This window comes from Sus scrofa, chromosome 4 (genome assembly GCF_054392235.1).
Source record: "Sus scrofa isolate SSC_HxYL_T2T_F1_AM1 chromosome 4, Sscrofa_HxYL_maternal_Yorkshire_Landrace_v2.0, whole genome shotgun sequence".
Taxonomy (NCBI): Eukaryota; Metazoa; Chordata; class Mammalia; order Artiodactyla; family Suidae; genus Sus; species Sus scrofa.
In genome coordinates, this window is record NC_139386.1 from 129892577 (window position 1) to 129910577 (window position 18001).

At 39.8% G+C, this 18001-nt stretch overlaps 1 protein-coding gene across 12 annotated transcripts in view; it reads left to right on the forward strand.

Annotated features, from left to right (window-relative positions):
* The window catches only part of EVI5 (ecotropic viral integration site 5), a 232499-nt gene that overhangs the window by 195869 nt on the left and 18629 nt on the right, over positions 1-18001 (forward strand). For all 12 annotated transcript variants that reach the window (XM_085024007.1, XM_021090208.2, XM_085024006.1 and 9 more), the window contains one exon: positions 2822-2917. In XM_085024007.1, the coding sequence (XP_084880133.1) occupies positions 2822-2917 (96 nt within the window). The remainder of the gene's footprint in view (positions 1-2821; positions 2918-18001) is intronic.

Genomic DNA, 18001 nt, shown 5'->3' on the forward strand with positions numbered 1-18001 from the left:
TTGAACCCACAACCTCATGGTTCCTAGTTGGATTCCTTTCTGCTGCGCCACGAGGGGAACTCCCACTCAGTCTTTCATTTAAGTCTCTTTATCTAGGAAATAGGAATAAGAATAATATCTACTACACAAAGTTGTGATGATAACATGTAAAGGGCTTAAAACAGTTCCTAGTTCATTGTATGCCCCAGTCTTTCTCCACCAAGGCTGCGCAAGAGAATTAAGTCCTACAAAAAAAAAAAGTGAGTAATTATTTTCTCAGTACTTCTAAGGATGGTACATAGCTAGTATGGTACCATCTTTTTTTTTTTTTTTTTTTGTCTTTTTGTTGTTGTTGTTGCTATTTCTTGGGCCGCTCCTGTGGCATATGGAGGTTCCCAGGCTAGGGGTTGAATCGGAGCTGTAGCCACCGGCCTACGCCAGAGCCACAGCAACGCGGGATCCGAGCCGCGTCTGCAACCTGCACCACAGCTCACGGCAACGCCGGATCGTTAACCCACTGAGCAAGGGCAGGGACCGAACCCCGCAACCTCATGGTTCCTAGTCGGATTCGTTAACCACTGCGCCACGACGGGAACTCCGGTACCATCTTTTAATTGCGCAGGAGGTAAGTTACATCATTACATACAATGATGATTTAGCCATCAGGGCTTAATTCCTTCGGGAAACCTCAGTGTGAAGGTCTAATAAGTGCTGAAGTATGTTAGCCATTATTATTTTGGTTGCAAATGACAAATCTGTATTCAACCTTGTTTAAAATAATAAAGGGACTTTACTGGTTTGTATAAATGAAAAAACAGGTACGGCAGACTCCAGAGATGGTTTGAGTAAGATCCTGACTTAGTATCCCTGCTGTTCTATCGGTTCTGTCATCGTTTCTTTGGCCGTCAAACTAATATTTCTCACTACATTTTCAAAAAATCGTTTTTCTTAAATCTGGGTGTATGGCAGAAAACCAAAAGTTTTCTCTTGCATATATTTAAGAAGCCTTCATATTTGGAATATAATAATTGTTAAATTCTTAGATGTTTATCTGTGATATTCATGTGTTTAACTATGTAAGAAAGGCCTGTAGAAACAATAGTTGTTCTTTTACATATGTTCAAATATTAGTTGCATCAAACTGCTTCAGCAGACCAGATTCCAATAAAAGGTTTTTAAAGCAAGTTGACAAAAGAAAAAACAACAAAAACAAGACAGGAGAGATCCCCTGTGGCACAGCAGGTTAAGGATCCAGCAATGTCATTGCTCTGATTTGGGTCACTGCTCTGGTGTGAGTTTGATCCCAGACCCAGGAGCTTCCAAATGCTGCAGGTACAGCCATAAATAAATAAATAAATAAATAAATAAATAAAGCGAGAGGGGGAATGGGCACATGGGAAGACCTGAAAGGGTTTGAAGCACAGACTATGGGTACATAGAATGGAGTCAAGTGTCAAGGGCAGTTAATGCAGAAGAGCCGTCCTGTTGGAAGGGTGCCCTGACTCTGCAGAGGGGCTGCCCATTCTGCTGCCGGAGCAGTTCTGTCTAGTTCCCATTTCTGTCGGGGATGTTAAGGGAAGGTTCGTAGGAAGGAAGCAAGAGCTGGATTTGGCTTCCGACAAAGGCCCAAACCAGTTCTGTTGAAGGACCGTCCCTGCGGTGAATGGAAAGACGGTGTCTTCCGCGCTGGGAAAGGTTCTTCAAACAACCCGTGCACTCGGATGATTATATGGGATCTAAGGCACACTTCACTTTTAAAACCTACTTTAAAAACTGATAAATATTTAGATCCCACTAAGATAACTCTTACAGAAACCTCAGAACTCTCTCAAATCAAAATGTGTATCTTTCTGCTCTCTGCATACTGATACTGCATGATCAAGTTTTATTCTGGAGAGATAATACCAAGTGTAGAACAGCTCATAGTGTGTCTATAGGATGAGTGAAAATGTGTATGTGTGCATGTGTGTTTGATTATATGTGTAGAGAGCATCATGGGAAGGCGACACTAGGGAGCTGATAACAGCACTTGTCTCCACGAAGGCAGGCTGAGTGGTTGGTGACTGTTGAAAGTGAACTTGGTGCCTTTCTGGTGTGTGTCAGGCCTCGCTCACTGATTTCAGTAGAGGTCTCTGGATCAGAGCTTCTTGACATTTTAAGCATTAACATGTGGCTTCCCAAACAATCTGGAAAGATCCAAAACAATTGTGTCTTCACTCTCTACTAAGCCCTTTATCTTAAAAGTTCGCCTTTGTTTTCAGGAGACGTAAGAAAAAGGCAGCTTCTCCTTTTCCCGACCAGGTTTGATTCTGGAGCTGGCCCTTAGGATTGGAGCACTTTTTAATCACATTCCTGAGCTAATTAAACAGAAGAGACTCAGTTCTCCTCCCCTTTGAAGAGTAGTTTGGAGAACTTTTTCTTTTTTTTCCTTCTCTGTTCCCCAGCAAAAGCAGGTTCCCAGTGTAGCTGTAGGAGGCTCACCACCTTCTCAACTAAGCACTGAATTTCTTATGGACTGGAGAGAAAAGCTTGTGCCCTCCAAAGAACTAGATAAATGGAATTCTCTAGTAGACCCATTCAGTCATTGATTTCTGAGAGTCTCAAGAGGTACATTTTATAAATTGTATTAATTGTTAAAAAAAAAAATCCCAATAAGCATTGTTTTAGAAGGCAGCAGTATAGTTTACTATTAAATATTCTTCAGAAATAGTTTGAAAATAGACTCGTTCAAAATTTAGCCAATTAAAGGATAGGTCCTTGTACTATACTGTATCTTCAAATATTTGAGTACATGCTATGAAATTGTCTCTTGATTTTGCCTTGTTTTATTTTCACAAAACAGAAAGAAGAAGGAAAGCTTCAAGGACAGCTTAACAAGTCTGATTCTAACCAGTATATTAGGGAACTGAAAGATCAGATAGCAGAGCTGAATCATGAGGTAAGTGATAAATTTTGATCTTCACATATTTCTTTCTTCCTTCCTCTGTAGTGTAACAACACTTTATTATTGGTTACGACTCACTCTTTCGTGGTAAATATTTTCTGTGAATACGTAATTATGATTAATAATAATATTTTAGAAAATCGTCTCCTTCTCTTGTCCCAGTATCAAGTATAAACTTTCCTTAGCTCACTTTAATCATGATCTAAAATGATCACTTAATACTTGCATGGCAAACACTGTATTTTTTCATTGTGATCTGAAAACCTATGATAGTTTGTCTAGATGTCTAAGTTGCTTCAATTAAAGTAATATTTTCTTTACCGCTTTATAATAGATTTGTGGTATTTACCGTTGTGGATAGAGGGAAGTCTTTTCACTCTTGTGTCCTTTTTCCCTCCATAGCAGTATTACTGAGATTGCAAAAAAGGATACTTGCCTAATATCAGTTAACAGATTTCTTAGTATCTGAATACTTCTTAAACTGGCGCTACCTTGAATCTGTGAGTCACCTTAGAAAATTTTCAGATAGTTTTACCAGATACTATGTTAGGTAATTTAAATTATTTAAAATACTATGTTTTGAGTATAGTAAAGTATAAGAGAACTTTAGTTAATGTGGCTCTAGATCAGTTTCCTTATCCTTTATTATTTTCTGATGCTAAATGTCTGGCTAAACATGAATGGAAAAGAGTGTTTCCTATTTTGAATTACTTGTACACTAATGTACAAATAAGGTACAATTATTTGTATTATTTGTACGGTAATGTTTATTCACAGTGATGAGATTTGAATGGGTAACATAAACCTTATTTGTTAAGAAAGAAACTCTTTTTCTTCACTAGATTAATCCAAACCTCAAAGGAAAATGTTTGGACATGACCTTTTCCTGGTATTACATTCTTCAGTTAAACTCTGAGTGTTTTGGGTAATACCTCCTGGAGGCAATCAATCTAAGTAAATTCTGAAAGAAAAAAAAAGTTAACAAAACTGACAAATCTTAGATGTGGTTTAATTTACTTTTTCCTGAAATTTTGGAAGTCAGTCCTGTAAATACTGATTTTCAACTATGATAACATTTGAGGGATTCAGGATCATGTGTAATCTTTCCTTACTTGTGTGCATTTTTAATAATCTGTTTATTAAGATTGTGAAAGAACGAGGTACCAATAAGCATGTTCTAGAAATCCTTATTCTTTTGAGAACCCTAGGAATTATTCCATATGGTCAAAAGCTTTTCTGAGAGTTTCCATCTTGGGGCAGCGGAAACTAATCCAACTAGGAACCCTGAGGTTGCTGGTTTAATCCCCGGCCTTGTTCAGTGGGTTAAGGATCCGTGAGCTGCGGTGTAGGTCGCAGACACAGCTCAGATCTGGCGTTGCTGTGGCTATGGTGTAGCCGGCAACTATAGCTCCGATTGGACCCCTAGCCTGGGAACCTCCATGTGCTGTGGGTGCGGCCCTAAAAAGACAAAAAAAAAAAAAAAAAAAAAAAGCTTTTCTCAAAGGGAATTCTGACTAAAACAAAGCAATCTCCCATTTATAATTTTGACATCTAGTGATAAGGAATATACCTTAACGGAAAATAATCAGCAAGACTAGCAGAAAGTAGTTCACATGAAGTTTAATGTCAATTTTTTATGTGTGGACCGTGAAAGCAATCTTTTAAAGAAACATGAAAAGAAACTTAACAGGTAGAATTTTGTACTGTTAAAAGAGCTAGATTGTGCAAATTAAAAACTAGGACAGTTTTGTTATGCTAATTGGGCAATTCAGAGCAGGGCCGAGTCCTGGGCTTAAAGGGGCCCAGTGAGAAAACATGTAGCAAGGAGAGTGAGTACAGCCTGGGACCACACGGCACGCGGGCGAGTGGGTTTGGGGCTGGAGTTTAGAGGAGGCCAGATTCCACGAAGAAGGAATACGAGGACGTTGTGGGGAGTAAGGGTGAATTGAACAGACTCTTCAAAGCTGGAAGAGATTAAATTTCCTAGACAGTGTGAAACCGTGGCAGGTCTTCACTCTGTTGTCTAGCGGATTTTCATGTATTCACCCGCTGAGAGTTTTATAACTAAAGACAGGATACGTGAAGGCAGGTGAAAGTGCAGGATACAGATTGTAAGTAGACTCGCTACAAAAACTGCTGGGGCCTTTTTGGAGAGATTTAAATAAGTTGTCACTTTCTGATTCCAGAGATTTTTCATTCTTGTGTGTAGCACTTCCCAGTGAGGGAAGGAGAAAAAGACAACTGTAATAGCGGTACTTGCTCCACACATAGCTTTTGTCGGTAGGTCAGAATTTGTCAGAATCTTTGGCTTTCGACACGAGAGCTTTCGAGTGTTAATATTGTGTTCGAGCATGTGACTAACTTTTAACAGTCACTTCGTTAGCTGATTTCTGTACTTCTCTCAAACGTTGAAGGAAATATGGGGACAAACTTTGCAGACTCATCTTTTTGAAGATACAGCAATGCCATACATGTTATAACAGCTCTGACCACATAGCATAGTTAGTTGTATGAAATAGTAGAGAAAATTAAGCAGGTTATTTTTTATGAATGGCTGAATGTATTGTTGATCTTTAAAATAACAGTAACAGTTACTGTTTATTGCATCCCTCTGTCGGACAAGCCTGGGGTCAGACACTTCACGTTTGTTATTACTGCACCTCATAGAAATCCTGTGTGATGGTGACACTCTCCGTTTACTGCAAGTGGCAGCACACTTTCCCGCGGAGAGGCGTGTAGTGAACGGTTGCGCCAGGATTGAATCCAGTGGGGCCTGTTCTTTGCTGTGCTGCTTACAGAGATGTTAGGCTAGAAAACACGTCGTCGATATTTAAAATCTTTAGACAATCCGTCGGTGGCAGCATGTTGACTGTGCCGTTCCTCTTTGACACGTGCGCTTGCTCGCAGGCAGTGGGAGTTCTGCACGTGAGCCAGCCGCGGAGCCCTCCCTCTCAGTCAGCACTGCACACGCAGCCTCCGTCTCTGACTCCTCAGCCCTGAAGCTCCTACCCTCACCTCCTAACTAGTTTCACTCCTAATATTACTACTTACCATCGAAATGTTTTATTTTGAAGCCTCTTACACTCTGCCGAGACCTTCCCAGAAGCCTCTGTGGCCTCCCTTGCTGCCCCAGACCTGGCAGGAGCTGTGGCTCAGTCTCCCCTAACCCTGCATCCTGTCCTCGTGGCAGACCTGGAAGGGACCCGGGGTCCCGATTTCAGTGCTTTTCTCATCCCACCTTCCCCGCCCCTTCGGTCACCACAGCACCTCCGAGATCCTATGCCCTGGGTTTAGAACTGAGGGTAGGAGTTCCCGTTGTGGCGCAGTGGTTAGCGAATCCGACTAGGAACCATGAGGTTGCGGGTTCGGTCCCTGCCCTTGCTCAGTGGGTTAAGGATCCGGCGTTGCCGTGAGCTGTGGTGTAGGTTGCAGACGCGGCTTGGATCCCGTGTTGCTGTGGCTCTGGCGTAGGCCGGTGGCTACAGCTCCGAGTCAACCCCTAGCCTGGGAACCTCCATATGCGGCGGGAGCGGCCCAAGAAATAGCAACAACAACAACAAAAAGACAAAAGACAAAAAAAAAAAAAAAAAAAAAAAGAACTGAGGGTAAAGATGGTTGAGACACAGCCAGCAGCCTCAGGGGCTCACAGTCCCGCCGGGAGAGGCTTGCACACAACCCCGCTGTCCCACACGATGAGGAGCGGAGCGTCACAGTGGCTCCCTTTCCTTCCCTCGTCCCTCTGGGTCAGACACTCTACTCAGTGCTGTACTTCCTTAATTTCTTTTAATCTTCACAACAGTTCCTCTGAAGTCATGTTTTACATGTCATAAAACCGAGGTCTTAGGGTGTAACTCCCCATGGTCATACATGCCCCAGCAATAGAGGTAGGATTTTAGAGTCTGACTTTAGGCCCATCTATGCATTTAACTGCCATGTGCTACCCAGCTTCCTTTGAGAGATACAGGGATGAGATGGTAACAGCCTCTGGGCTGGGTTTTGAAAAATATACATTTCCAGACACATTGGGCCCTTGAATTAAATGTTTAGCACTGTTTTTTCATCTTACAACCTTCCTTTATCAGTTAAAGAAAAAATGATTCTTAATGACATCTTTAAGTCAGTGTTATTATTCCTATTCCTCTTATATGTTCCATTCTATCTCAGATAAGCAGTTTATCTTTTTTGAAGTCATAAGGCTAAAAAATTATTGTCCAGAGTACACTGTTTTATGTCGGGAATAATATCACCACATAAAAGATGTAAAGCTGAGATTTCAGAATTATATATTTTTTTAAACTAAAAGGGTTCTTAAAGCATATCTGCTTTTTCACTTGGTAAATGAGGAAGCTGAGGGCCCAAGAGTTAAAGGGACTTACCCAAAGTTGCACAGCCAGCTAGGGGCAGAGAGGGAACTCTGCCCGGGCGCTCCGGCCTCTGATGGAGCACATCCCAGCCCCCTAGCGCACGCGGTCCTGCCAGCCAGCCTTGTCTCATGGTAGATGCAGTAGGAATTCACAGATACTTAAGTGAATTCAAATGAATTGCCTCTCTCAGGTGAGAACCCAGTGTCTGGTTAGAAGTCTGCTCTCACCTAGTGTTTTTTGCTTTTTGCTAGTATTTTTTAGCTTCAGGTTCTGGACTTCTGTCTGATCCGAGACTGGGAAGTGGTCTGACCTGACCCTTCAGATTCTGCTTCAGTTTCCGCTAATCACCACCAAAATCTTAGCTTTTAAATATTAGATGATTTTCTGAGAACAGGGGCAACTGAGATTTTTTTTGTCTAATATCAGACATTTGTAGAAATAGAACTAGGAAAAAATAGTCAAACCAATTTCCTACATACATAATATTTAAGAAATACAAGCTTACCCAAGGACATAAATTAGCCCCAGCTATTCAACACATTCTGTTTCAAGAGTTTGTTATTTGACTGGTAACCAAACTTCCAGCAATTGTTTCTAGATTAATTTTTTTAACCTCCAAGGCTATATATCTTTCCATTCATTTTTTGCCTCCAAAAAGAATATATAACATATCACATTCATATAAGAAAAAACTATAATAATTCCACACAGAATACCTTACTGTTATTCAAGACTTTTAGACCACTTTCTATTATGTTATATTCAGGAAAAGAGAGTGTTCTGCCCAGTTACATGCATCTATGCATCCAGTTCCTACTATATGTAAAAAGAGATTGCTGTAAAATTTGTTAATGACAAATGTGTTTCTAATGATGGTAACTTCATTAAGGAGTTGGAGTCCAATCATGAGATATGCAAAAAAAAAAAAAAAAGATCTGATGTAGAGGGTGAGGTGAGATAATGGAATCACTTGGAAAAGAAAAACTGAAAATAGGGAGGTTGGGGAAAGGAACCAGGACCTAGAAAAGAGGAGACACCAACGAAGGAAGCCCCCTAGGAACACTGACTAAAGGAGGACATGCCTCTGGAAGGGTTGTTACGGGATTTCTAGGCTAAAATCTGGGTGAGCAGCCAACTTAGAGAATACAGACTCCTCTGGAACGAGGGATGTGGATCTCGTCCTCGGAATTAAAGGACCAAATAAATATCCTCCAGCGATAATACCACACTGGCCGCGAAGCAGAACCAGTCGGAAGTGTGAAGTCAGACTGGGATGTCAAGCTGTGGAGTTTTTGTCTGATGCTGCGCCAGACGCTGCAGGAACCAGAGTATGGTCTTACTCTTACTTCGGGGGGGGGGGGGGGCAGCAGTTAACTTGCTAAAGACTCTTTGATTGGCACTAATAGTACTTCATAATTCAGAAATGAGACCAAACACAGCACTCTGTTGTTTTTAATTAAAGGTTGTTATATTGTCCTTGCTGCTCAGAGGCAAGCTAAACTGAATTTTTTGATTAAATAAGTTGTGTTTTATTTAGCCTTATATTTCTTAGCATCTTTCAAAAGTCCTGACACACTACCACGAACTGGTGGATTCGGTCAGCTCTCCCAATGTTCAGATTGTCCTGAATTTGACCAGTGGGAGCTCTTTCAAGCTAGCTTCAGTATCTTTTTTTTTTTTTAAATACAACTCCATTAGTCTTTGAGCATTTCTGTGTTTTATGGCACTAGGTGGCAAGTTTTTTGGTAGTACTTTACATCCAGTTAGTATAGCTAGATTTTCAAATGTAGGCAGTAAAACAGTGTTTTTAGTGTACTTGGCCCTCTGGACTCTCTGTAGCCATGAGTTCCATCCACATCTGCAAACTCCACCTTCCGCAGATTGAAAACATTTGGAAAAAAAAAATACATTCCAGAAAGTTTCAAAAAGCAAATCTTGGATTTGTGACAAGGCAGTTATTTATATAGCATTTCCATTGTATTAGAGATTATTTAAATTTTTATGATCATGTACAAGTCTTAAATTATACACACAATAGTTTTTCCCTCAAGCTTACTAAATAGAATCCTTTTTTAGAAAACGCTGTACAAGGGACTGGAAAACAAGCTTTCAACAAAATACGAATTCAGGCAGGTTATATGCAAATACGACATCATTTTATATGAGGGGCTTGAGCATCGGCTTTGGTACCCACGTGGTCCTGCAACCAGTCCCCCCTGAATACCAAGGGACAACTATCCTGATCTGGAAACTGCTTAATAAATGGTCCCATAATTACTCCATGACTATTACTTTGGAGACACACCTCTCAAGAAACCTCTTCCAGGGACACTGCATGTCAAATACCACTTGAGTTAGGAGAAATAAAGGCAGATAATAGTAAACGTTGCTCAAGAAAATGCAAGCTAACTATAAAGCCTCTAGTGACAGGTTTTATAGTTTCTTCTAGCAATCCTTAAACAGATTCAGTTAAGTAAAAGTGAGACTCCTCGTTCTTTCAGCCTCCCTTGGAGAGATCATCTAATAGTAAACTCTTACGGAGTTCCCGTTGTGGCTCAGTGGAAATGAGCCCCACTAGTGTCCATGAGGATGCAGGTTTGATCCCGGATCTTGCTCAGTGGCTTAAGGATCTGGCGCTGCTGCTACCTGTGGTGTAGGTCACAGACGTGCCTCGGATAGGGCGTTGCCGTGGCTGTGGTGTAGGCTTGCTGCTGTAGCTCCCAATTCAGCCCTTAGCCTGGGACTTCCATATGCCACAAATGTGGCCCTAAAAAAAATAAAATGATAATAATAGTATACTCTTAGATCTTAGACATGAGAAAAATAAAATATAAATGCTTAAAGCCATTTCAACAATATGTATGATAGCAATAAGGTTTTAACATGACCACAGTATCATTTGTTGACATTTAGAGTGATACTAATAGGATGTGCTCAGAGATTTCATTCAGCCTAATATGGGGCAACCAAAATGAGCTGTGATTTTAAAATCCAATGAGTTTACTCTTATACTCACGTTTCAAGGACTTGAGTATTCATTTTTTAAGTTTTCATTTATTTGAAAGCTAATTATTCCTACTCTTCATCTAACTCTTAATTTTTTCTTCATTATCATGCCACTTGTAAACACATCCAGAAAATAGAGAGAAAAGGAAAAATAGGTATCCATGCAATTTATCATGTTCTTAGTAGCACTTCTGGATTTTGTTTGTTGTTCTTTGGGTTTTCCATCTGATAGGTTCAGTTTTGTTTCTGAATTCTTGTGTCTTTGTTCTCCAACTTACCACAGATGGTTGAGAAACTGTCATCTTTAGAGCGGTGGCCTTAGGGTCAGGAATCCTGGATGCTGGGTCTAGTTCTGCCTCTGATTCATTGTGGGACCTCAGGGTACCACCTCACTTGATGTATTCATTCAGTCAGGGAGCATTTGGACATCATTTGCTCTCAGGCCTTGTCAGTTTCTGCACCCCAAAACAGTTATACTACATGACCTTCCAAGTCCTTTTCATCCCAGTCCTGTGCTCGGTGTACGAAAGTTACAGTCCTAATTGGGGAGGGATTTCAGGCTGGAAAGGAGAGCCGTCAGTATGGGCAGTGCTGCGGCAGAACCGGATGGTGCCACGGCCTAGAAACATGTAAAGGTCTCTGGGCCTGGGGCTGCCTGAACTCTGTATTGAAGGAAGCGAGGAAGATAGCCAGGACAAGGAGAGCAGAAGGATGCTTTAGGCAGAGAAGCCATCATAGACAAAGGTTTGGCGACAAGAGCTCAAGGAGCCGCTATAAAAGTAGGAAGGAAATCAGTAGGTAGAGGCACCTCTAAAACCAGAGAGACACTTCTTTTTTCTTTGTCTTTTTTTTTTTTGATCCCTGACCCGGGGCTACACCCACAGCATATGTAAGTTCCCAGGCTAGGGGTCGAATCAAAGCTGCAGCTGCCAGCCACAGCAACACCAGATCCGAGCTGCGTCTGCGACCTACACCACAGCTCATGGCAATGCCAGATCCTTAACCCACTGAGCAAGGCCAGGGATCACGCTGGCGTCCTCGTGGATGCTAGTCAGATTCGTTTCCACTGAGCCAGGACAGAAACTCCTAAAACCAGAGAGACACTTCTGCTCATCAGTTTGGGTTTAGTGTGTGGTGCTGAATAAAGTGTTTAGAGAGATTGATAATGATGGATGGGTAAAACTTTCTTAATGAAGCAAGAGGAGATCCATAAATATAATCTTCCTTGATTATGTTATGATCATGTTGAGTTGTATTTCTTTTAAGATCTTGTTCCAAATGATGTATTTGAGAGCCAATTTGAATCTTTTCAGTCTTTATTTAGGCCACACCTGAGACACATAGAAATTCCTGGGCCAGGGATCAAACCTGTGCCGTAGGAGTGGCCCTAGCCACAGCAGTGACAATGCCAGATCTTTAACCACTAGCCTACCAGGGAATTCATTTGCAGTCTAACATGAGTATTCTTTAGCTACTACCCATCACGCTACTCAGTAATTCACACTTTTTAGTGCCATTTATTTATGTATTTTAAATGACTGCACCTGCAGCATATGGACGTTTCTGGGCCAGGGATTTTTTTTTTTTTTTTTTTTTTTTTGTCTTTTTGCCATTTCTTGGGCCACTCTTGCAGGATATGGAGGTTCCCAGGCTAGGGGTCTAATCGGAGCTGAGCTGCCAGCCTACGCCAGAGCCACAGCAACGCGGGATCCGAGCCACGTCTGCAACCTACACCACAGCTCACGGCAATGCCGGATCGTTAACCCACTGAGCAAGGGCAGGGATCAAACCTGCAACCTCATGGTTCCTAGTTGGATTCGTTAACCACTACGCCACGACGGGAACTCCCTGGGCCAGGGATTGAATCCGAGCCACAACCGTGACCTGTGCTGCAGCTGTGGCAACACTGGATCCTTTAACTCACTGTATCAGGCCAGGTATCAAACCGACACCTTGGTAGCAACATGAGCCACTTCAGTAGGATTCTTAACACACTGTGCCACAGTGGGAACTCCAGTTGCTATTTATTCTTAAATATAAGTCCAGTTTCTTCAACTGTGCCAAGATTTTGAAATATAGTCATTTTAAATACCTTATTTTCTTTTGCATCAGGTGGTTCAATTTTTAAATGCTAGTCTTTTAAAGAAATAATAATGTAGTATTGACAGTTTTTCAAACCAGGAACATTTGAAAGTATGCTCCACAAATTTATTAAGTGGTGAATAGCTAACTCTCTCAGATTTAAGAAAACTAAAAACTCTATCTTGTGGTTGGACATCTTTAGTGCAGTAAATCATGTGCTTTTTCATGGGCTGTATCTCACAGATGCAGTTGGACTTGAGATAATCAGATTTTCACTCCCCACAAGCCGGACAGCTGAAAATGTCATACCAATAATACGTGTCAGAAACTCAGTGCTGCTTTCCTGCCTGTCTGATTTAAGTTGTTGTGGTCAGTCTGAGGAACCTGTGATATGATAAGATAGCATTCATGAGGTCATGTGGTTTGCAAGTGCCCAATCTCAACTCAGCAGCCTGTGAGCACCTCCGAATGAGGAAGAGAAGGATACGAACCTTGCCTGTCTGCAAGCTTATTTTGTGTCCAGTGGCAAAATAGTGTGGGTGTGTGGCTCTATATGTATATTTTGTATTTTTAAAGTCATTTTTCCTTTGGAGTTAGTTTTCGCTTCTAAAAAAAGTAAATACTATAAATAAATGCCTTCGTCTCCTTTAACTTCAGTCGAAAGCGTTCAGTACTTTCTTGCAAATATTTTCTGAGGTCTAGAAGGTGACCGTCGTTTCTGTTTCTCTTGAGGGAAACACTGGATGTGGGAGCTCAGTGATGTTGATGAAATTTAATTAAATTTTCTACATTTCCTATTAGAAAAGTGTTTCTTTTCAGGCTGACAGTATCTCTGTTAGAAACATATCCACAAAATGGTTATCATATATATATAAAAAAAATAGCTTTACTGAGTTATAATTCACGTACAACACAGTTTGCCCGTTTGAAAGTGTACAGGTCAGTGGTTTCAGTGTATTCACAGACTTGTGCAACCATCACTCCAGTTTTAGAACATGTCCCCCCTTCCTTCTTTCTTTTCTTTTTAGAATATTTTTATCACTCAAAAATTAATCCCGTTTCCATTAATAGTCACTCCTCATTTCTCCCAGGTTCCCTTCCCCCAGCCCCAGGCAAACACTAATCTACTTTATGTCTTTAGAGAGTTCCCTATTCTGGACATTATATTTAAATGGAATTATACAATATGGGGTCATTTGTGACTGGTTTCTTGTTCTTGGCATAATGTTTTCAAAGTCCGTCCATGTGGTCACACGTGTCAGTGCATCGTTCCTTCTTATTGCTAGTAATAGTCCATCATAAAGATATACCATCATTTATTTATCCGTGCATCAGCTGATGGACATTTGGGTTTTTTCCACTTTTTGGCTGTTATAATGCTTCTGCAGACAGTCATGTATAGGTTTCTTGGTGAGCATATGTTTTCATCTGTCTTGAAAGTATACTCGCTGGCTCCTACAGTAACACTATGTTTAACCGTTTGAGAAACTGCCATACTGTTTTCCAAAGAAGCTGTACCACTGATATTCGCATCAGCTCTTGGTAAGTTTTCCAGTCTGTTCCCTTCCTTGTCAATACTTGTTATTCTCTCTCTTTGATTATAACTTTCCTAGTAAGTGTAAATATCATCACAGTTTGGTTTTGACTTGTTTTCTTGTGATGGCTGATGATATTGGACATTTTTTCCTGTGCTTATTAGCCATTTATGTCTTCTTTAGAGAAGTATCTACTCACACCCTTTACCCATTTCAAACTAAGTTGTCTTTTTATAATTAAGTTGTAAGAATTCTTTCATATTCTAGGTACAAAACTTTAGATAAATGATTTAAAATTTGGTTGATTGGATGGACTGATAAAATCTATGATTTAGTTTTAGAGAAGAATAATTCTTCTTAAGGATTCAATCCAGATAGAAAAGAAATACTTTGTTTTATGAGGATGTTTTGCTAAAGGTTGAATTTTTTCAGTGTGTCGGTTAAAGGTTAAATCAAATGAAATGTATGTGGTACTTTGATGTAGCTTTAAAAGTTCAGAGTGAAACAAGTGTGAAGTGATTTATTTCCTGTAATTGGTCATAAATTTACATAGAACCTCATGTATTCTTAACCTCAGCACCATTGACTTTAGAGTACCTTCTAAATAATGTTAAGGTTTCGATTTTATCAAGATGTGTCAGCTGCCAGGAAAAGAGCAATGGCGGTTTCATTTTGTTTGCCCCAGTATATTGGATAAATCTAAGTATGCTCTATAGAAAGACTAAGAGGTTTTTTTTTTTTTAACCGTGAATATTTTAGTGTTTATCTTAGATCAAAAGACAGACAGACACTCCTTTTGGTTAAGTGGCATCATGATGTACATTTGGTTTTGTATCCTGATTTTTTTTCACTTAAGATACAATATAGAACATTTTCCCATGTCATTAAAGAGCCTTTAAAACAGTGATTTTTATAACCGTATAGCAGCCCTTGTCTAGATGTGCATCCTTTAACCATCTCATAGTAAACATCAGTACTGCTTCCAGTTTTTGTCCTTCTGACTCAAACTGTGATGAATGCATTTGTATGTAAGGCTCTGGGTGCACCCGACTACCTCCTTGTTGTGCCTGTGTTTAAGACACTTTGTGCATTTATGGAAGAAAAAATGAGTAGTATACGAGTTCTTTGTTAATGATTTTTATTTCTGCCCCCGTCTCCTTCTCTGGTATCAAACGCACAGTTTATATTTCTTCAATTCCAAACCTTACTTTCTTCCTTTTTCACTTATTGAAGTGGGTACATATTTTCTTTACTTCTGGCAATGTGAGTTTTAACTATTGCATTTTACACATTTAACATACAATTTGTTTTTTAAAAAATTTAAGTGTTTTATCTGTTTTATAAATGACTTACATGACTTAAAGACAAAAACATTTTCAGCATTGTCTGTTTTACATTATTGAATTTTTAAACTTCATCTGATTTTTAATTACTATAGGTCTAAATTTTGGCTCTTGTCTGTGTCATGCAGTGATCAAAAAGTCATGACCTCCAATTGATCGCTTTTATTGGTTTCTGGTTCTGATTCACTGGAAATCTTTTGGTTTGTGTGCTGATTGCTAGTTTTAATCTTCGTCATGTGCACAATTCAGTTTTTAAAGAGGTTGAAAATTGAGAATAAATTTGCATTTATTTTACATTTACATTTCCCATTTACATTTATTTTACATTTTGAAAACTATTAAAATTATTTTGTAAGGAATCCAACAAAATTACTGATTAAAATTTGGGGAGAAAAAGAGTAAGCCTCTGTAACTTAGACATATAAATCTAGGTCATTGGACTTTATGTCCATCTGCTGTTATAAGGTATAATGTATAGTTATGCAGATTTCTACATGTTATACATTACTTACAGAAATGTTACATTTAGCTCTGAAAGCCATAGTCTGTGTTTTACAAAGATTGATTCTACAAACCCAAGTGTACAAATAGGAGCTTTTCTAATCTGATATGACTCAGTCTTGGAAACTTACTGCAACTGTTTTGCAGTTCACTTGTTATCACATGACTCACTTCAATGGTTTAAACCCTGTCTAGTAGTGATCAAAGTTCATTTGGTTAGGGGTTTTTTTGGTGTGTGGATGACTTTTTTCCACTTTGTTGTGGATTGATTGTCTTTCAAAATACTCAATGCAGTCCTTCTTCTTACTCTTTTGAATCTCAGAAAGCGGTAGTTGCCTGCACAACTCAACCTCCAAGCATATACACGGGGACAATTTTGTAACTTGAAATAATATGCATGGAAGCACTTTTAACTGTCAAACATCATGTAAATACAAGAGTTCATTATTAATTCTGTACATGTTGAAATGGAGGAAGAATAACCTATGTTTCTTTTTAGAATCAACTGTAAAATCAGCCCTAAGTTTTTTCAAGTTAATGCTATTCTATAATGTGCAGAAAGAAAGCAGACACACAGAGAATGTGTTGTGTCTTCTGGCCACATGATCACTGACCCAAATGATCAAGGTCTCTTAGCCCAGGTTTCCTCGTTATTTATTAGGAAGCTTTACTTAAAAGCTGCATATCTTGGGAGTTCCCACTGTGGCTCAGCATTAACGAACCTGACTAGTATCCATGAGAATGTAGGTTCGATCCCTGGCTGCTTCAGTGGGTTAAGGATCCGGCATTTTCGTGAGCTGTGGTGTAGGTCACAGACATGGCTCAAATCCTGAGTTGCTGTGGCTGTGCTATTGGCCAGCAGCTCCAGCTCCAGTTTGACCCCTAGTCTGGGAACTTCCATATGCTGCACATGCAGCCCTAAAAAGCAAAAAATAAAAATAAAAGCTGGATATCTCTATAGCTATCACATTCTCTGTTTTCCAAAAGAAAATTATGTCTTAATCTTTAGTTGTTTGGCTAATGAAGTAGACTAAGGAGAAATTAGAAAAATATTTCTTGTATCCTTAATGGTTATGGCGTTCTTTGGGGCTTTAGAATAATCACCCCTGTGAGGTCTCCCTGCTCTAAACTTTTAATGTAATTTTTATGTGAAATAACTGTGGTCGTTTTTAATACTCTTCTTTCGTGATTGAATTTTTACTGTTAAGCTGTTAGAAACGCTGCTGTTTCCTGTCAAAACCTACGTTCATCAGACTATGAACATGACAGTTTCCTGTTTTTTATTAACTATGCTGCATTGCGTGCTGTATTGTTTATAAGTTGTAGAGTAGCTTACTTAGCTTACCATTTGCCTTTTCTAATTACTAAATACTTTCTTGGGGTGGCATTGCTTACTAGATGCAGAGAAACCCTCAGGTCTGATCTCTCTGATGATAGTCAAGCGGTTAAGATTTTGTTAACTTATTAAGTTGTAATGAGTATATCAGAATGTCTTAAGTATTATTTCAATGAATTCTACATGTTTTTTCATTTTTTTTTTTTTGCTCTGTCTCTTAATGCATAACATGATGAAGCAGTCCGCATCAGGTAAGAAACGGCACATCACCTGGGTGGCGTATAGTAGCCCTTCCATCTGTCCCTTGGAGAAGGAGGGTGCAGATGACCCGTGCCCGAGAGGCTTTACGAGAATCCTGCCGGCTTCTCAGTGCAGTTCGTTACCATTTCTTATGTGTCTACTCCAGTCAAGTCAGAATACTAAAGTTCTAGGATACAGAATGATTGAGAAATCAGAGTTCCGGTTGTGGTGCAGCAGAAACAAACCCGACTAGGAACCATGAGGATGCGGGTTCGATCCCTGGCCTTGCTCAGTGGGTGAAGGATCCGACATTGCCGTGAGCTGTGGTGTAGGTCACAGACGTGGCTCAGATCTGGCGTTGCTGTGGCTGTGGTGTAGACCGTGGCTACAGCTCCGATGAGACCCCTAGCCTGGGAACCTCCATATGCCACAGGTGCAGCTCTAAAAAGACAAATAAATAAATAAATAAATATTTAATTCCAGTGTTAAACCATATAATTTGGAAAAAACATATCTATAAAAACTCAAATATACATATAAGTGTGTGTGTGTGTGTTGAGTGTGTGTGAATCACTACAATATTAAAGTATTAGTGAAAATATTTATGCCTGTTGATTTATTTTAAATGGTATAAAAGTTATAAAAATGGTTTGTAAAAAAGCTCGTATTTT